The sequence below is a fragment of the Phyllobates terribilis genome, unplaced genomic scaffold (genome assembly GCF_046119375.1).
Source record: "Phyllobates terribilis strain yellow unplaced genomic scaffold, ASM4611937v1 Scaffold_1__5_contigs__length_1240528914, whole genome shotgun sequence".
Taxonomy (NCBI): Eukaryota; Metazoa; Chordata; class Amphibia; order Anura; family Dendrobatidae; genus Phyllobates; species Phyllobates terribilis.
The window spans coordinates 358,848,963-358,867,732 of record NW_027362761.1 but is presented as its reverse complement, the minus strand read 5'-3'; the positions used below and the strand labels follow the sequence as shown (position 1 = coordinate 358,867,732).

The following is an 18,770-nucleotide window of genomic DNA, read 5'->3' as shown; positions in this document are numbered from 1 at the left end:
CTGGACCGCAGCAGAACGCCGCCATCCAGCCTGTCATCCCGCAGACACTGAGAAGCGCAGGCATGCTTGCGCTCCTCAGTGTCTCGCTGTGACGGCATCCAGATGAGCCGACAATGAACTCAGCTCACCTCCTGGACGTCCGTCACTGACAGCGTGGGAAACTTCTACTGCGCATGCGGGGAGCAGGAGAATTTTCCCACGCTGTCAGTGACGTGCATGAGGTGAGCCGAGTTCATTGGACATGATCTCGGCTCATCTGGATGCCGTCACAGTCAGACACTGAGGAGCACAAGCATGCCTGCGCTTCTCAGTGTCTGCCGCATGGCAAGCTGAACGGCAGCGTTCTGCTGCGGTGCAGCCTGTCATGTGAATGTAGCAGAGCTGGACCGGTCCTGGGAACCATGGAAAGGTAAGGATGAGGTTGCTTTATTATTTTTCTTTTATTGCAGGAGATCGTTGGCTTCAGCTGGAATGGGCGTGACGGTAAGTATGGTTTAATTTAGAACATTAAAAAATTGTGTATTTCAATTAAAGGACTTTTTTCTGGGTGTTGTGTTTTTTTTAATTACTTTACTAGAAATTCATGGTGGTCATGTCTAATATTGGCGTGACCCCATGAATTTCGGGCTTAGGGCCAGCTGATAATGCCAAGCTGGCCCTAACCCCTTTATTACCCAGTGAGCCACCGCACCAGGGCCTTGGATGAGTTGGGTACAGCGCCAGAAGATGGCGCTTCTATGAACGCGCCATTTTCCGGGGTGGCTGCGGACTGCAATTTGCAGCGGGGGGGCCCCAGAAAGCTTGGGTCTCCCTGCGCTGCAGATTCCAGCCCCCAGCTGCCTAGTTGTACCTGGCTGGACACAAAAATAGGGCGAAGCCCCACGTCTTTTTTTTTTAATTATTTCATGAAATAATTAAAAAAAAAAGGGCTTCCCTATATTGTTGTGTCCGGCCAGGTACAAATAGGCAGCTGGTGGTTGGGGGCAGCCCGTTCCTGCCTGCTGTACCTGGCTGGACACAAAAATATGGCGAAGCCCACGTCAACATTTTTGGGAAAAATTAATTACAAAATTAATAATAATTTAGGGACTGCATCTTTATTAACCCCTCAATTGTCATTTAGTGTTAAAATAAAGGATTTTTTAAAAAGAAAATTGGCGTGGGATCCACCATCATTATAGTCTCTAGCGGAGGTTAAGCAGACGGCTGGGGCAGATGTTTGAAGTCTGGGAAGGGGGTAATACCCACGGAGCTTCCCAGGCTACTAATATCAGCCCCCAGCTGAATACCTAGCCTTTACTAGCTATTAGAATGGGGGACCCCCCCAAAAAATGACGTGGGGTCCCCCCTATTTTAATATGTTTATGAGTGACAGTTTTCCTGCTATATACCTGCATGTCATAAGAATTTAAATTAAAAAAGGACCATGTTAAATTCAAATCTGTTTTTTTTTAATTTTTACCGGTGTTTGGTATGCGTTGGAAAAGGGGTAGTCTTATACGGTGAATATATCCTAAACTCTATATTTTAACAGGAAAGTAGGGGGGTCGTCTTATACACCAGGTCGTCTTATACGCCGGAATATACGGTAAGTCCTTTTTGGATGACACATTCCCTTTAGAAGGGAGGCTTATCACCCCCAAAACTGAAATTGAACGGACTTGGCACCTATATTAATAAAAAAAAAAAAAAAAAAAAGACCAACCACACACTAGCACTGTAGATTTTTGTGTAAGTTTGTTGTACAGAAAAATAGTTTTAGTACATATGCAAGTGAGGGGGGCTTCTTGGGTGCACCTTTCTGACCCCCTCGTTTACCATTCTCTGCCGCTCCCCTAATGGTGACTGACAGCACCCACTTTGGAGTGCTGCCTGATAGAAATCCCCAGCCTGCACATATTGACACTGTAGCAGCTGAGAGCAAACAGTGTCAGGGTGTGCAAGGATTGGGTTCTCATGCCCCTCTCCTGTGTGCAGCAGCTTGTCAGTGTGTGTCACCATGGTCAAAGGCCCAGAAATTTAACTTTTTCTATACAAACTGACTAAAATCTACAGTATTGGTAAAAAATGTTTTTATTGGAACTAAGTCCCTTATATGAATTTCTAAATTGACACATTTCAGTTTTGGGGATGACAGATACCCTTTAAAGAAATTAGGGCGGAACTTGGGATGTGTGAATAATAATTGTTTTACACTTACACTGAAGGCTTCCTTAATTTTCTTAACTGCATTCACACTAGAGTTTTCACTGGCCTCCAAAGAAATACTTGATGGCTGAAAAGGAAAAAAATATACCAGAATCAAATGTTCAGCATTAAAAATACTGGGTTTTTTTTTTTTTTTTTTTTTTTTTTTTTAAGTACCCACCTCCCTTTATAGCACCAAAAATGGCAAATAAAATAATTCAAATGGTTAGTACAATATAATAAAAGAGCCAATTTACTGGATATTATAATAAACTTAAACCAAATAAAATCTTTACTTCAATTTGCTTCGGGAGAGGTTAGATCGTGTCTGCTGTCAAGAACAATCACAAAGATCCTCTGATGGAACAAAGCAGGATGTAGCAGCCTGCATTGTAGTGCATGCAAGCAGAGTAGGGAGAAAGATTTTAATAAAACCTAACTACAAGTAAGAAACTTGCAATAAAACAGCCAATAATGATAATTAGAAAAAAAAAAAAAAAAAAAAAAAAAGTCATAGCTTTTAAAGGGTACATGTCGTGCAAAAACACTTCACCTGTAGATATAGGGTTAATCTGCAGGTAAATAGCATTAAGATGCTGCTTGGCTACCTTACTGAAAATATGGCTACAAGGTCATTTAATTTCTGTAGCCGCTAACTTTCAGTGAAAGGGGTGTGCATGGAGTAATTACAGTCATCACTTACTATACTGTGAGGGGCGGCTGTAATCAATCCCTAGCACTTTGACAGCTCGCTCAGCATCATACGTGTGCAAAGAAAGTTGTCAATCACAATGCCGGGGAGCGATTAAAGCCATGCAACTATGCATAGAAATATGTTGACATTCCCATGTGTTTAGACGGATCATACAAGTCAAAAGTGTCCTTTTAAAATGTTTAACACAAAGATCAGAACATTTTCCTTACAGATTCAAAAGAAAGACTGCGTATGAAGCCCACACTTTGTATTGAATCCATACTCTATTCTGGGCATCAGCCAGGGCGCCGCTGCAGCAATGAGGAACCCCCCCCCCCCCCCCTCTCCACAATCAAAGCGATGGGATATCCTAGCAATATACCATTACTACATAATATAGGAATAACCATTTAACAAAAATAGGTAGAAAAAAAATCAAACGTGCATTAAGAAATGGTAGATGAGACTCACCTGAGGCTTAATATTAAAGGTGGTCTTTTCAGGGTTAGCTCTCTCCTCCTCTTCATGCTTCTGGAGTAGATCCGCAACAAAATCTTCAATTTCTTGATGATACTGCCTATAGATAAGTAATAAGATTGCAGCTTCTCCTCTGAACAATTTAGTAGAATATATATTTATTCTACATAAATAGAAGGTGGCCATACACCTTGACCAAAAGCTATTTCTACAGACAGCCCCCCCATCCCTCAATACACACTTTAATTAGTCTTACCTGCATCTGGTCACAGCCCACCTTCCTTCCATGAGAATAAAAGCTACTCCCTGCTCCAGACATCTGCTATCGGGGAAGAATTGTCGCCCCTATACACATTTGATTTAAAGGATTGAAAGACTTACTTTGAAATGACATGGTTCATAAATAGGATCTGTAGCAGAGGTCCATCAAGCACATCATCCACCGACAAGCCACTGAAAGAAACAGAATAACAGATCACCAAAAAAACAGTACAGCGGTGTTCTGAACCACTCAAATGCATTGAGGATCTACAAGTCTCAAGTGACAAGACACTGCTTTATATAAACAGTGGGTCACATGAAATAAATCTATTTCACTTTTCAGAATAATAATTCCAACATTATTTACATCTTTCAAAGTGATGGCAAAATGATAGAATGGGTCTGAGCTGCAGTTCCCTGCACAGCGGGTGGTCTGTGTCACACCATGCCAAAAAAAAGTCTGTAAAGGGGACACAACCCTAAATCAGTGCTAGAACTCTGGTATTATTGGTTGCTATGAACCCTAGTTCTGGAATAGTTTGGAAGTACATACAGGTGCATCTCACTAAATTAGAAGATCATCATAAAGTTAATTTATTTCAGTTCTTCAATCCAAAAAGAGAAACTCATCTATTATATAGAGTCATTACAAACAGAGTGATCTATTTCAAGTGTTTACTTCAGTTAATGTTGATGATTATGGCTTACAGCCAATGAAAACACACACACGTCAATATCTAACCAGGGGAGGAGTCCTGAGGAGATAATTTGCATATTCCCACTGCATTTTGGGGTAAGTGAAGAGTCTCCGTGAGCTCAAAGAACACTGGATTTTGGCTGTTGGAGCTGAAAAGAGAACATCGGTAAACCAGGGGAGGAGTCCTGAGGAGATAATTTGCATATTCCCACTGCATTTTGGGGTAAGTGAAGAGTCTCCGTGAGCTCAAAGAACACTGGATTTTGGCTGTTGGAGCTGAAAAGAGGACATCGGTAAACCACGCGCCTACCGGCGCGCATTTTGAAGCTTTTTTTTTAAGCTTTTTTCACTGTTTTCAGAACATTAACAATAAGAACATGGAAGAGTCCAGGAGCCATTTGGTGAGCTGCATATCCTGCTACATGTTCACAGACTTGCCAGTGGAAAAGCCAAACTTCACATGCCAGAAATGCAAGCTTGTGTCCCTGTTGGAGGAAAAGTTGCGAAATCTAGAAGAGAGGTTAACTACCTTGAAAATCATTAAGGAAGGTGAAGAGTTCTTAGACAGAGCAGAATTATCTCTTCATGATTCAGAAAGAGAAGAAATTCGAACTGCACCTGAGGAAACAGAGGAATGGAAGCATGTGACCCAGAGAAGCAGGAGGATAGAGAGGCAGTCAGCACCTATACTGCTCAGGAACCAGTACCAGGCTCTCTCGCAGGAGAACCATGAAGAAATACAGCAAGATAATACTTTGCCAGCAATGAATAACCTTGTAAGCCCTCAGAATCCTCCTGGATGGAGAAAGAAGAATGTTGTGAAGAAAAAACGGAGAGTGGTGGTCATGGGGGATTCCCTGTTAAGAGGAACAGAGGCTGCTATCTGCAGACCAGACATAACCTCAAGAGAAATGTGCTGTCTTCCAGGAGCAAAAATTAAAGATGTGTCTGACAGGATATCAAGACTCTTCAGACCTACAGATCACTACCCATTCCTGCTAATACATGTGGGGACAAATGACACCGCAAGAAAGGACCTGGAAACCATCTGCAGTGACTTTGAAGACTTGGGCAAGAAAGTGAAAGAATTGGGAGCGCAGGTGGTCTTCTCATCCATCCTCCCAGTGGATGGCCATGGAACAATGAGGTGGAATAAGATTCTACTGGTGAACAACTGGCTACGTCGATGGTGCCGTCAACAAGGATTTGGATTTCTGGATCACAGAATGAATTACCTATACGATGGACTACTTGCTAGAGATGGGGTGCACCTTACGAAGACTGGAAAACATGTATTTGGAAATTGCCTTGCTGCACTCATCAGGAGAGCTTTAAACTAGAACAATGTGGGAAGGGAAGCAAAAGGCCAGAAAAAGCCATACAGCTGACAAATACTATTGAGATCTCTGCTACAGGAAGTGGAAAAGAAGAACAAAGACCAAAAAATCTAATTAATAAAAATATGGGAGGAAGAGAAACCAATCACAAACTAAAATGTTTTTATACAAATGCACAAAGCATGGGCAACAAACAAGGAGAATTAGAACTACTTAGGCTGTGTTCACACGATGCGTATTTCATGCGTTTCCGCGGCGTTTTTGCAGTTGCGGAAACGCATGAAAAACGCATGGTAGAAGGGCAGCAATGTTCCCCAATGGAAATCCGCATGTGCTGTGCCCATGATGCGGATTTTTCCGCAGCGTTAACGCTGCGGTCAAAAATCCGCAGCATGTCAATTAATTTTGCGGAAACGCGGCGATTTCGCCGCCATTGACTTGCATTAGAACGCGCCAATTCCGCAAGACAGCATTTGTACTTGCGTAATTGGTGCGTTCTAATGTGCGGATGGTACCCGGGTGTGGAGGAGAGGAGAGTCTCATCCACACCCAGGTACCATTAAAAAAGCTGTAAAAAGAAGAATAAAATAAAAAATAAATGTATTCTTACCTTCTGTCGGCCCGCGCAGCGCTCCCGCTTGGTTCCCGGCACTTGCAGTGAGTTGTAGGACCTGCGGTGACGTCAGAGTCATGTGACGGGTCACGTGACGCTGACGTCGGCAGGTCTTTCAATTCAAAGTTGCCGGCAGCCGGGAGAACGGAGTGAGCAGGACAGCGCGGGCCATCAGAGGTAAGTATATACACTCTCTCGGTTCACACTGTATAAATCCATGCTGTTTGCATGGATTTATATAGTGTGACCTAGTTATCAAGCACTTTCCAGGTGATGCTAAAATCGCCTGGAAAGCGCTTGTCAATCTGCATGCGGAAACGCATGTGAATCCGCATGTATTCTGCAGGAAAAACGCATGCACAATCTGCATGCGTTTTTTCTGCCAGGGAGATGCAGAAATGATGCAGAAATTTTCTGCATCGTGTGCACATACCCTAACGCAGGAAAAGAAATATGATGTCATTGGAATCACTGAAACTTGGTGGGACGATACACATGATTGGAATAAAAGGCTAAAAGGATACAACTTATTTGCAAGAAACAGACTTGATAAACGAGGAGGAGGTGTCGCATTGTATGTTAGAAAAGCGTATATCTGCACAGAGATTGAAGCTTCAGAGACTGGGAGTTCTGTGGAAACTGTTTGGGTAAGAATACAAGGAGAGAACAACGGAAAGGACACCATTGTAGGCATTTACTACCGGCCACCTGGGCAAGCTGAAGATATGGATGAACTCTTTATGTATCAAATGACCAAGTTCTCAAAAAAATATGACGTAGTGGTCATGGGAGATTTCAACTATCCAGACATTTGTTGGGAATCTCAAGTAAAACTAACAGGTCAAGCAAATTCTTATCCTCTCTTGCTGACAACTTTATCTTCCAAAAGGTAGGGGAGAAAACAAGGGGATCTGCTACTTTGGATCTAATCCTTATAAACAAGGAGGAAATGGTTGAGGAGGTAAAAGTGGCTGGGACCCTAGGAGGCAGCGATCATGCTATTATAGAATTTTGGATAACTAGAGGAGGAAGACATGTGAAGACTCAAACTTCAAGGTTAGATTTTAGAAAGGCAGATTTTAAGAGACTCAGAAAGAGAATAGGAGGGATCCAATGGCTGGATGTCCTTAAGGACAAAAATGTCCAGGAAGGATGGGAAATTTTTAAAAATGAGATTCTCAAAGCACAATCGTTAACAATCCCGAAAAGTAGGAAGAATGGGAAGCATTTAAGGAAACCAGGATGGATGAACACAGAACTTAAACACATGCTAAAAAGAAAGAAAGAAATGTTTATTAAATGGAAAGAGGGAGGCATATCTAAAGAAGATTATAATGCAGTCTGCAGATCCTGCAGGGCATGTATCAGGTTAGCTAAAGCTGACAATGAATTAAGGCTTGCAAGAGATGTCAAAAGCAATAAAAAAGGATTTTGGGGGTATGTCAAAAGTAAAAGAAAAGTCAAAGATGCTATAGGATTTTTACAGGATGAAAATGGAGAAATGGTAAGAGAGGATGTTGAGAAGGCCAAACTTTTTAATTCCTATTTTGCATCTGTTTTCTCTCAGAAAGAAAATGTAACATCAACTGATCTTCACTGTCCTTTTAAAGGAATAGAAGAATCCAAGTTATCTGTAAACAGAAAGATTGTGAGGGAATATTTAGCTAACATAAATGAGTTCAAGTCTCCAGGTCCAGATGAATTACACCCCAGAGTACTGAAGGAGATCGTAGAAGAAATTTTAGAACCACTCTCCATAATCTTTGAAAATTCTTGGAGAACAGGAGAAGTCCCAGAAGACTGGAGAAGAGCAAATGTTGTTCCTATCTTCAAAAAGGGGAAGAAGGTGGACCCAGGGAACTATAGGCCGGTGAGTCTGACTTCTATACCAGGAAAGATCGTTGAACAAATTATTAAACAACATGTATGTAAGTACCTGGATAAGAATGAAGTGATTAACCAGAGTCAGCATGGGTTTATAACTAACAAGTCATGTCAGACTAACTTAATTTCCTTCTATGACAGAATCACTGACTGGGTGGATCAGGGAAATGCTGTAGATATAGTATATCTTGACTTCAGCAAAGCATTTGACAAAGTATCTCACACCATCCTTATTGAAAAAATGACCAAGTATGCAATGGACCAGGCAACTGTTAGGTGGATTCATAACTGGCTTAGTGATCGGACTCAAAGGGTGATTGTAAATGGCTTCACATCCAGCTGGATGAATGTCTCAAGTGGGGTACCACAGGGCTCCGTCCTGGGACCTGTATTGTTCAACATCTTTATCAATGATTTAGATGAAGGAATTGAGGGTAAACTGATTAAATTTGCTGATGACACAAAGCTAGGAGGGATAGCTAATACTAGAGAAGAGAGAGAGAGGATTCAAAAAGACCTAAATAAACTGGAGCAGTGGGCAGCAACCAACAGAATGGTTTTTAACAGGGAAAAATGCAAAGTACTACATCTGGGCAATAAAAATGAAAAAAGCATATACAGAATGGGAGGAATAGAGCTAAGCAACAGTACATGTGAAAAAGACTTAGGTATACTAATAGATCATAGACTGAACATGAGTCAACAGTGTGATGCAGCAGCAAAAAAGGCAAATACAATTCTGGGATGTATTAACAGAAGCATACAGTCTAGATCACGTGAAGTCATTATTGGTCTTTACTCCTCTTTGGTCAGACCTCATCTGGAATACTGTGTACAGTTTTGGGCACCACATTTTAAAAAAGACATAGACAAACTGGAGCAAGTTCAGAGAAGAGCGACCAGAATGGTGACTGGTCTGCAAACCATGTCCTATGAGGAACGGTTGCAGGATTTGGGAATGTTTAGCTTGCAAAAAAGAAGACTGAGAGGAGACTTAATAGCTGTCTACAAATATGTCAAGGGCTGTCACATTGTAGAAGGATCATCTTTATTCTCATTTGCACAAGGAAAGACTAGAAGCAATGGGATGAAACTAAATGGGAGGAGACACAGATTAGATATTAGAAAAAACTTTTTGACAGTTAGGGTGATTAATGAGTGGAACAGGCTGCCACAAGAGGTGGCGAGTTCCCCTTCAATGGACGTCTTCAAACAGAGGCTGGACAGACATCTGTCTGAGATGATTTAGTGAATCCTGCTTTGAGCAGGGGGTTGGACCAGATGACCCAGGAGGTCCCTTCCAACTCTACCATTCTATGATTCTATGATTCTATCTCAGTAAATTAAAATAATTAACAAAAAACACCTGCAAAGGCTTCCTTCTTGTTTAAAAAGGTCTCAGTCTGTTTCAGTAGGCTCCACAATCATGAGGAAGACTGCTGACTTGACAGATGTCCAGAAGGCAGTCATTGACACACTCCACAAGATTCCAGAGTTCCAATTTTCATTTGGAAATCAAGTTCCCGAAGTCTGGAGGAAGAGTGGAGAGGCCACAATCCAAGCTGCTTGAGGTCTAGTGTGAAGTTTCCACAATCAGCCATGTCATCTGCTGGTGTAGGTCCACTGTGTTTTAGGCTGTGTGCCCACGTAGCGTTTTTCAAGCGTTTTTGATGCGGAATTTCCGCAGCGGAAACGCTTGTAAAACGCTTGGTAACCCGCACCCCATGGTCCCCAATGGGATTCCGCAAGTTCTATGCACATGCTGCGGATTTTTCCGCAGCATTTATGCTGCGTTCAAAAATCCGCAGCATGTCATTTAATTTTGCGTTTCCGCAAGCAGAATTGCCTTTGTCCAATGCATAAAAAACGCAAGGCAATTCCGCATGTGGAAAAAGCGTGATAAACGCGCGAAAAATGCGCGATAAACGCGTGCGGAATTCCGCATGCGTTTTTCCGGGAGAGGACTTGCAGAAATGAAGCAGAAATTTTCTGCTTCATAAATGCAACGTGGGCACATAGCCTTAGGCTGTGCCCACGATGCAGAAATTAAGCAGAAAATTTCTGCATCTCCCTGGCAGAAAAAACGCATGCAGATTGTGCATGCGTTTTTTTCTGCAGAATACATGCGGATCCACATGCGTTTCCGCATGCAGATTGACAAGCGCTTTCCAGGCGATAGCATCACTTGGAAAGTGCTTGACAACTAGGTCACACTGTATAAATCCATGCAAACAGCATGGATTTATATAGTGTGAACCGTAAAAATGAAAACAAATAAAGCTATACTCACCCCCGATGCCCGGCGTGGCTGCAGTGCTCGTTCCTGTCTGGTTCCTGGATGCCGGCATATCGCGAGACAGAGCGGTGAAGGGCCTGCGGTCACATGACTGTGACGTCACCGCAGGTCCTCAAGCGATGCCGGCATTCAGAGAGAAGCCGCCGGACAGGTGAATATAAACTTTGTTATTTTATTCTTTTTTTTACAGGTAGAATGGTACCCAGGTCTGGATGAGAGTCTCCTCTCCTCCAGAACTGGGTACCATCCGCACATAGAGACGCACAGAAGCCGCTTGTAAAAATGTACAGTCGCGGTTTCTATGCGTCTCAATGCAAGTCAATGGCGGGAGTTCCGCTGCACTTCCGCAAAATTAAATGACATGCTGCGGATTTTTGTACGCAGCATAAACGCTGCGGAAAAATCCGCAGCATGTGCATAGAACATGCGGAATCCCCTTGGGGACCATGGGGTGCGGATTACCTAGCGTTTCACAAGCGTTTATGCTGCGGAAATTCCGCAGCATAAACGCTTGAAAAACGCTACGTGGGCACTCAGCCTTATCAAGACCAAAGTCAGCGCAGCCGTCTACCAGGAAATTTTATTGCTTTCTTGCAGGAAATTTCATGCTTCCCTCTGCCGACAAGCTTTTTGGAGATGGAAATTTCATTCTCCAGCAGGACTTGGCACCTGTCCATACTGCCAAAAGTACCAATACCTGGTTTACAAACAACAGTATCACTGTGCTTGATCGGCCAGCAAACTCACCTGACCTTAACCCCATAGAGAATATATGGGGTATTGTCAAGAGGAAGATGAGAGACACCAGACCCAACAATGCAGACGAGCTGAAGGCTGCTATCAAAGCAACCTGGGCTTCCATAACACCTCAGCAGTGCCACAGGCTGATCGCCTCCATGCCACGCCGCATTGATGCAGTAATTGATGCAAAAGGAGCCCTTACCAAGTATTGAGTGCATTTACTGAACATACATTTTAGTAGGCCAACATTTCGGATTTTAAAAACATTTTTCAAGCTGTTATAAAGTATTCTAATTTACTGAGATAATGACTCTTGTGTTTTCATTGGCTGTAAGCCATAATCAACATTAACAGAAATCACTTAAAATAGATCATTCTGTTTGTAATGACTCTATATAAAAGTTTCACTTTTTGTATTGAAGAACTGAAATAAATTATATTTTTGATGATATTCTAATTTAGTGAGATGCACCTGTATGTGTAGTAGAAATAAACAATTACATGTCCTTAACAACACCCTAATGCCTTCCCAGCGCTCTTGATAGTAGTTGGACCTATGTGACAAGGAGAGCACTAAGAAATGGGGACAGCACAGGGGGATGCCAAAACCAAGCAACGTTATTTCTTACAAGCAATTATAAAACCTGTCTCCAGGTATTTTGCAAAAAGCCTGAAAATCTAGAAGGCATTGCTCCAAGGCAATGTTCCCACGTAGTGTAAATGCTGCGTTTTTCTGTACAGATAATCAGCAGCACTTAACACTTCAAGCAAAGTGGATGTGATTTCATGAAAACTCACACTCACCGTTAGTTTAAAAATTATGTAAACTGAATTTTTCCCTATAGACTTCTATGGGAAGCCATTATGTCATGCGAGCCCTGCACCCAATTACTGGCTGCTTCACACTCCGCTCCTGCAAACGCAATGACCGCTCTCTCACCTCCTCTGAATGTCCGATTAGCCCGAAGAAGGGGAAGATAAAGCAGCCACTGATTGGGTGCAGGGCTCACATGACAATGTCACGCAAGCACAGGTAGAAGTGGGACAACCCCTTTAACAACTGCCGATCGTCAACTTGTTTACTGATTGGCGGTCATTTAACAGCTGATTTACACAGGCCGACCACCTTGATGTGCACTGAATGTTCTGTATAAGCTGCCAGTTCTCAGCCTCGCAGGACCTTTGTACACAGGAGATTGGGCTGCCGAAAACGATCTTTTGTGCTGCACAAAATACCATTTTACCTGATGTAGGAGTGTTTTGTTTGTTTATCAGGTGATCGGCAGCCTTAGTTTTTGGGGAGATAAACGTTTCTAGGAAGGCTGGCTCACGATAATCTCAGCGTAAATTCATTTTTAAGCACAAAGACACTTCGTAATTCCAGACAATCATGCCCAAAATGTCATTCATGACGAAGACAGCGGTAGCACAGTGCGACTATAAACATCACATACAATTACAAAGATGAAATGCCTCTTGCTACAGACAGTTTGACCATTTACAGCAGAAACTCTTCTGGATGTGGCTCTCTAACGTCTGCTATAAGGGCCCCATAAAAATGACCCCCTATGGTGCCTTATAAGAGAGTGACCGCCCGCCCCCCCCCCCTACGGTGCCTCACAAGAGTGACCGCCCCCCCCCCCACGGTGCCTCACAAGAGTGACCCCCCCCCCACGGTGCCTCACAAGAGTGACCGCGCCCCCCTCCCCTACGGTGCCTTACAAGAGTGACCGTCCCCCCCCCCCTACGGTGCCTTACAAGAGTGACCGTCCCCCCCCCCCTACGGTGCCTTACAAGAGTGACCGCCCCCCCCCCTCCCCTACGGTGCCTTACAAGAAGAGTGACCGCCCCCCCCCCCCCCCCCCTACGGTGCCTTACAAGAAGAGTGACCGCCCCCCCCCCCCCCCCTACGGTGCCTTACAAGAAGAGTGACCGCCCCCCCCCCCCCTACGGTGCCTTACAAGAAGAGTGACCGCCCCCCCCCCCCTACGGTGCCTTACAAGAAGAGTGACCGCCCCCCCCCCCCTACGGTGCCTTACAAGAAGAGTGACCGCCCCCCCCCCCTACGGTGCCTTACAAGAAGAGTGACCGCCCCCCCCCCCTACGGTGCCTTACAAGAAGAGTGACCGCCCCCCCCCCCTACGGTGCCTTACAAGAAGAGTGACCGCCCCCCCCCCCTACGGTGCCTTACAAGAAGAGTGACCGCCCCCCCCCTACGGTGCCTTACAAGAAGAGTGACCGCCCCCCCCCCCCCCTACGGTGCCTTACAAGAAGAGTGACCGCCCCCCCCCCCTACGGTGCCTTACAAGAAGAGTGACCGCCCCCCCCCCCCCCCTACGGTGCCTTACAAGAAGAGTGACCGCCCCCCCCCTACGGTGCCTTACAAGAAGAGTGACCGCCCCCCCCCCCCCTACGGTGCCTTACAAGAAGAGTGACCGCCCCCCCCCCCCCCTACGGTGCCTTACAAGAAGAGTGACCGCCCCCCCCCCCCCTACGGTGCCTTACAAGAAGAGTGACCGCCCCCCTACGGTGCCTTACAAGAAGAGTGACCGCCCCCCCCCCCCTACGGTGCCTTACAAGAAGAGTGACCGCCCCCCCCCCCCCTACGGTGCCTTACAAGAAGAGTGACCGCCCCCCCCCCCCCTACGGTGCCTTACAAGAAGAGTGACCGCCCCCCCCCCCCCTAGGGTGCCTTACAAGAGTGACCGCCCCCACCCCCCTAGGGTGCCTTACAAGAGTGACCGCCCCCACCCCCCTAGGGTGCCTTACAAGAGTGACCGCCCCCACCCCCCTAGGGTGCCTTACAAGAGTGACCGCCCCCACCCCCCTAGGGTGCCTTACAAGAGTGACCGCCCCCACCCCCCTAGGGTGCCTTACAAGAGTGACCGCCCCCACCCCCCTAGGGTGCCTTACAAGAGTGACCGCCCCCACCCCCCTAGGGTGCCTTACAAGAGTGACCGCCCCACCCCCCTAGGGTGCCTTACAAGAGTGACCGCCCCCACCCCCCTAGGGTGCCTTACAAGAGTGACCGCCCCCACCCCCCTAGGGTGCCTTACAAGAGTGACCGCCCCCACCCCCCTAGGGTGCCTTACAAGAGTGACCGCCCCCACCCCCCTAGGGTGCCTTACAAGAGTGACCGCCCCCACCCCCCTAGGGTGCCTTACAAGAGTGACCGCCCCCACCCCCCTAGGGTGCCTTACAAGAGTGACCGCCCCCACCCCCCTAGGGTGCCTTACAAGAGTGACCGCCCCCACCCCCCTAGGGTGCCTTACAAGAGTGACCGCCCCCACCCCCCTAGGGTGCCTTACAAGAGTGACCGCCCCCACCCCCCTAGGGTGCCTTACAAGAGTGACCGCCCCCACCCCCCTAGGGTGCCTTACAAGAGTGACCGCCCCCACCCCCCTAGGGTGCCTTACAAGAGTGACCGCCCCCACCCCCCTAGGGTGCCTTACAAGAGTGACCCCCCCCCCCATGGTGCCTACACAGATTTGTACAGACCAGAAAACCCCTCCCGGGATACACTAGATTACCCACAGATAATAATGGGGAGACTGGGCCCCGCTACACCAGTGTGATCCATCACATCGGATGTACCAGCAGTTACCCGTTAGTCTCCATTAGAGCACTGCCCTGTGCTGGTCAGGGCATGGGGGAGAACTACAGGTCGCAGCAGAGCACCAGTCACGACACTAGCAGCAGAGCCTACCTCGGTCGGGACAGAATAGACAGCTTCCTCCTGAGCTCTTGATGTTCACGACTGGATAAGGAAATAAGCAGTAAGAGAGGACACAGGGGTTATGTGTATACACGTGCGCTACCACAGCCGAGAGCTGCCATTACTAGGGGAGGGGGGTTATTGGACGGACACTTCCTTCAATGGACTCCCAGCCTTAGTGTAAAGGATATTCTCCGCCCGCAGCTGCTCGATGGTTTCTTCGCATCTGGCGAGTTGCCCATGGAAGCTGTTAGCCTCCACCTCGCTGTCCTCCGTCTGGTCAAAGCGTATGTGCACGGGCTGAGCGGCTTCACCGTCCAACTGCTCAAAGAGCTCAGTGTCCCCGAACTCCACCTCCGCCATCTTCAGACCTCCAGTCATAGAGGCGTACCATAGAGGTAATAGCACGCTCGCCAACGTCAGACACGTGATGTGACGCACGCGGCCGCCATCTTTATTTCTGGAATGAGACTGTAAGAGCGCAGTGAAGGAGCGTCTGTGTGGGCACTGGGCCCGGGGTGCAGACGGAAACTGACCGTGCGAACAGTGTAATGCTCCCATGAAGACAGTGCGGGGTTATGTTATTACTTATTAATAAAATAACTATTATTAACTGATATCAGCTCCTTATATGACGTATTACCACTGGTTTACTGTACATGGTCACATGCTAACACCCAGAGTATATACCAGGGTTTCCTAAAGGGTTAAACCACTGCCGCCTTGCTGCAGTTTGTTTTGAAAACAAACTAACTTTACTGGCCCTACCTAGGTCCAGCACAGAGTCTTTGCTGCTGCTCTGTGTCTGTTATTGTCTGCAGCACTGATGTCATGGAGAAAGCGCTGCAGCCAATCACTTGATGACACAAATCACTCAGAGCCGCTGAGCTCACTGATTGGCTGCAGCAATGTCGACAAGACAGCACCGCTGCAGACAATAACACTGGAGCAGCAGTGGAGACTAAAGCATTGGACCAAGGTAGGACAGATCATGCGGCATGGCAATCCTGGTATGTATGGCACCTTCATCCCCAATCCTAGTATGCATGGGCCCCTCATCCCCCAATCCTGGTATGCATGGGCCCCTCATCCCCAATCCTGGTATGTATGGCCTCCTCATTCCCAGTGGAGACTAAAGCATTGGACCAAGGTAGGGTGAATAAGGCATACCTTCCAACTTTTGAAGAAGAGAAAGAGGGACAGATCATGCGGCATGGCCCCCTCATCCCCAATCCTGGTATGCATGGCACCCCTGATTCCCAATCGTGGTATGTATGGCACCTTCATCCCCAATCCTGGTATGCATGGGCCCCTCATCCCCCTCCTGGTATGCATGGGCCCCTCATCCCCCAATCCTGGTAGGCATGGGCCCCTCATCCCCAATCCTGGTATGCATGGCCTCCTCATCCCCAATCCTAGTATGCATGGGCCCCTCATCCCCTATCCTGGTATACATGGCCCTCTATCACTGCACACATGAAAAAAATAAACACTTCTACTTACCTTCCTTCCTCCCCTCTGCGCCAACGCTGTGTCCTGTCTGTCAGTAGCTGATCTCAGCATCTGACCAGCTCATGACATCACTACCATGCACCCTCAGAAGCCGAGGTGAGCTGCGGGGATATTCACTCCTCTCCACGCCGGGAATATGGGCGTGGAGAGGAGTGAATAGTCATTCTCCTTAATAGCGCACACTGTCAGCATGGCCGCAGCACCATTTTAAGAAGAATAGTGCGTCCCACCACCGAGAGGCGCATTTTGCTCCATGTAGATGCTTTATCCTTTAATTTCCCCAGTATCGGGTATACATTCAACTGAAGGTACTCCTTTACTGGTAATGTTATTGTAATTCCAAGATACTTAAATTCTCGTACCAACTTGAGTTGTGTACGCTCCACCTGTTCAATATCTAAACTATTCAGGGAGTCTATTTCCATAATATGAGATTTATCCCAATTAATTTGTAACCCAGATAATAGACCAAATCTATTGATAATAGCTATTGCTCCATGTAATGATATCTGAGGGTCTTGTAAGAATAATAAAATATCATCTGTGTACAACGCTATCTTCTCCTCCGCCACACCATACCGAAATCCCATTACCACCTCTGACTGTCTCAGTACAGCAGCCAACGGCTCTATGGCCAGGGCAAATAAAAAATGAGAGAGGGGACAGCCCTGTCTAGTTCCTCTAGTCAAATCAAATTTATCTGACCGCTCCCCATTTACTCTCAATCTGGCCACCGGGAGTGTATATAATAATTTTATCCATGCCAAAAAAAACGGACCAATTCCCATCAACTGGAGAACACACCAGAGATAACTCCACTCCACACTATCAAAGGCTTTCCGTGTGTCTAATGAGACCACCACTCTATGCCCAGCATTATCAGCGGCCAATTGCATATTAACGAATAGCCGCCTCAAGTTAATGGCCGTCGATCTATCCGGCATAAATCCTGACTGATCCGGGTGTACAACACCAGAGACCACCCGGATCAATCGGTTAGACATTACTTTAGCTAAAATTTTAATATCAGCCGGTAGTAAGGATATGGGTCTATACGAATCTGGCTGTGTCCGGTCCTTATCTGCCTTAGGCAGAACCACCACCGTAGCCTCCCGCTTTGACTCCGGTAATTCTCCCACCTCCAGAGCCGCCAAAAACACATCTTTTAATTTTGGTAATAGTACATCTCTAAGATGTTTATAGAATTCTGTCGGTAAACCATCTGCACCTGGGGCTTTATTATTTGCCATTGAAGCCAAAGCTTCCTCCATTTCCTCTACCGTCAGGGGGCCCTCCAAGCTATCCCTAGCCTCCTCACTAACCCTAGATAACTGAATACCCCTCAAAAATTGGTCTATATCATCTCTCACTATAGAAGTCCCTAAACACCCTTAAGATATCTCGCGTTTCAGTGACTAAGGTGCCAGTTGGATCCAAGAGACCATACACAAATCCCGGTTCCCTCTGCGCTGCCGCTATAGCAGACAACAAGTGACCAACTTTTTCACCCTCTTCATAAAAGGCAATTTTTTGGAATTCCCTCTTCTTTTCCCCATTGGCCAGAAATATTTTATCCACCTTTTTTTGAGCTTCCTTCATGCTCTGTTGCGCCTCTGCGGTGGGATTAAGCACCAACTCCTCCTCTGTCCCCCTCAGCGCAGCCAATGCCTCTTTTTCCTCCAATCTGTTCTGATTTTTACATCTGGATATATCTCGAATCAATAAACCCCTAGAATAAGCCTTCATTGTGTCCCACACAGTTCCTATGGCTGTACTTCCCATATTGTTCTGGAAGAATTCCTCCACCTCTCCTGCTATTTTTCGAATATCTACCGTTTCCAGCATTCCCACACATACTGAACCAGCAAAGGACTATGATCAGAGAGTATCCTAGGCAAATAATCAATATGAGCGATGTTTTGGTTAACCACCCCATTTCCCAAGGCTAAGTCTATTCTAGACATAGAACCATGCGTCGAGGAATAGCATGAATATGTCTTCACTCCCATATGTCTCACTCTCCACAAATCTATCAGGCCCACCTCTCACACATATTTAGCAAAGGGTGTCTCCCCCTCTCCGTCAGTTCCTCCCGGTTGCCTACTAGTTTTTTCCCAAATTTTATTCATTATATTGTTAACATCTCCAATCAGCAACACAGGGGTCCCTGTCCAATGCCTCGTAAGTTCTATAATCTTTTGCAGTTTTGTCCCAGTAAATGGCGGTGGGAAATACACTGCCACCACACAATATAATTTGCCATAAAGTCTGCAGACTAGAAAAACGTACTGTCCATCTTTATCTATTTTAACCTCAACCTCCTCAAATGGAGTCCCCACATGCACCAAAATGGAAA

The 18,770-nt window shown here is 46.1% G+C and overlaps 1 protein-coding gene across 1 annotated transcript in view; it reads right to left on the bottom strand.

Annotated features, from left to right (window-relative positions):
• ZCCHC8 (zinc finger CCHC-type containing 8) overlaps positions 1 to 15,308 on the bottom strand; it is a 48,414-nt gene extending 33,106 nt beyond the window's left edge. The window contains exons 1-5 of the mRNA XM_073676240.1: positions 15,094 to 15,308; positions 14,894 to 14,936; positions 3,740 to 3,811; positions 3,353 to 3,458; positions 2,201 to 2,275 (exon numbers count right to left, since the gene is read on the bottom strand). Of these exons, the coding sequence (XP_073532341.1) occupies positions 2,201 to 2,275; positions 3,353 to 3,458; positions 3,740 to 3,811; positions 14,894 to 14,936; positions 15,094 to 15,283 (486 nt within the window). The 5' untranslated portion in view covers positions 15,284 to 15,308. The remainder of the gene's footprint in view (positions 1 to 2,200; positions 2,276 to 3,352; positions 3,459 to 3,739; positions 3,812 to 14,893; positions 14,937 to 15,093) is intronic.
• Positions 15,309 to 18,770: the final 3,462 nt, after the last annotated feature.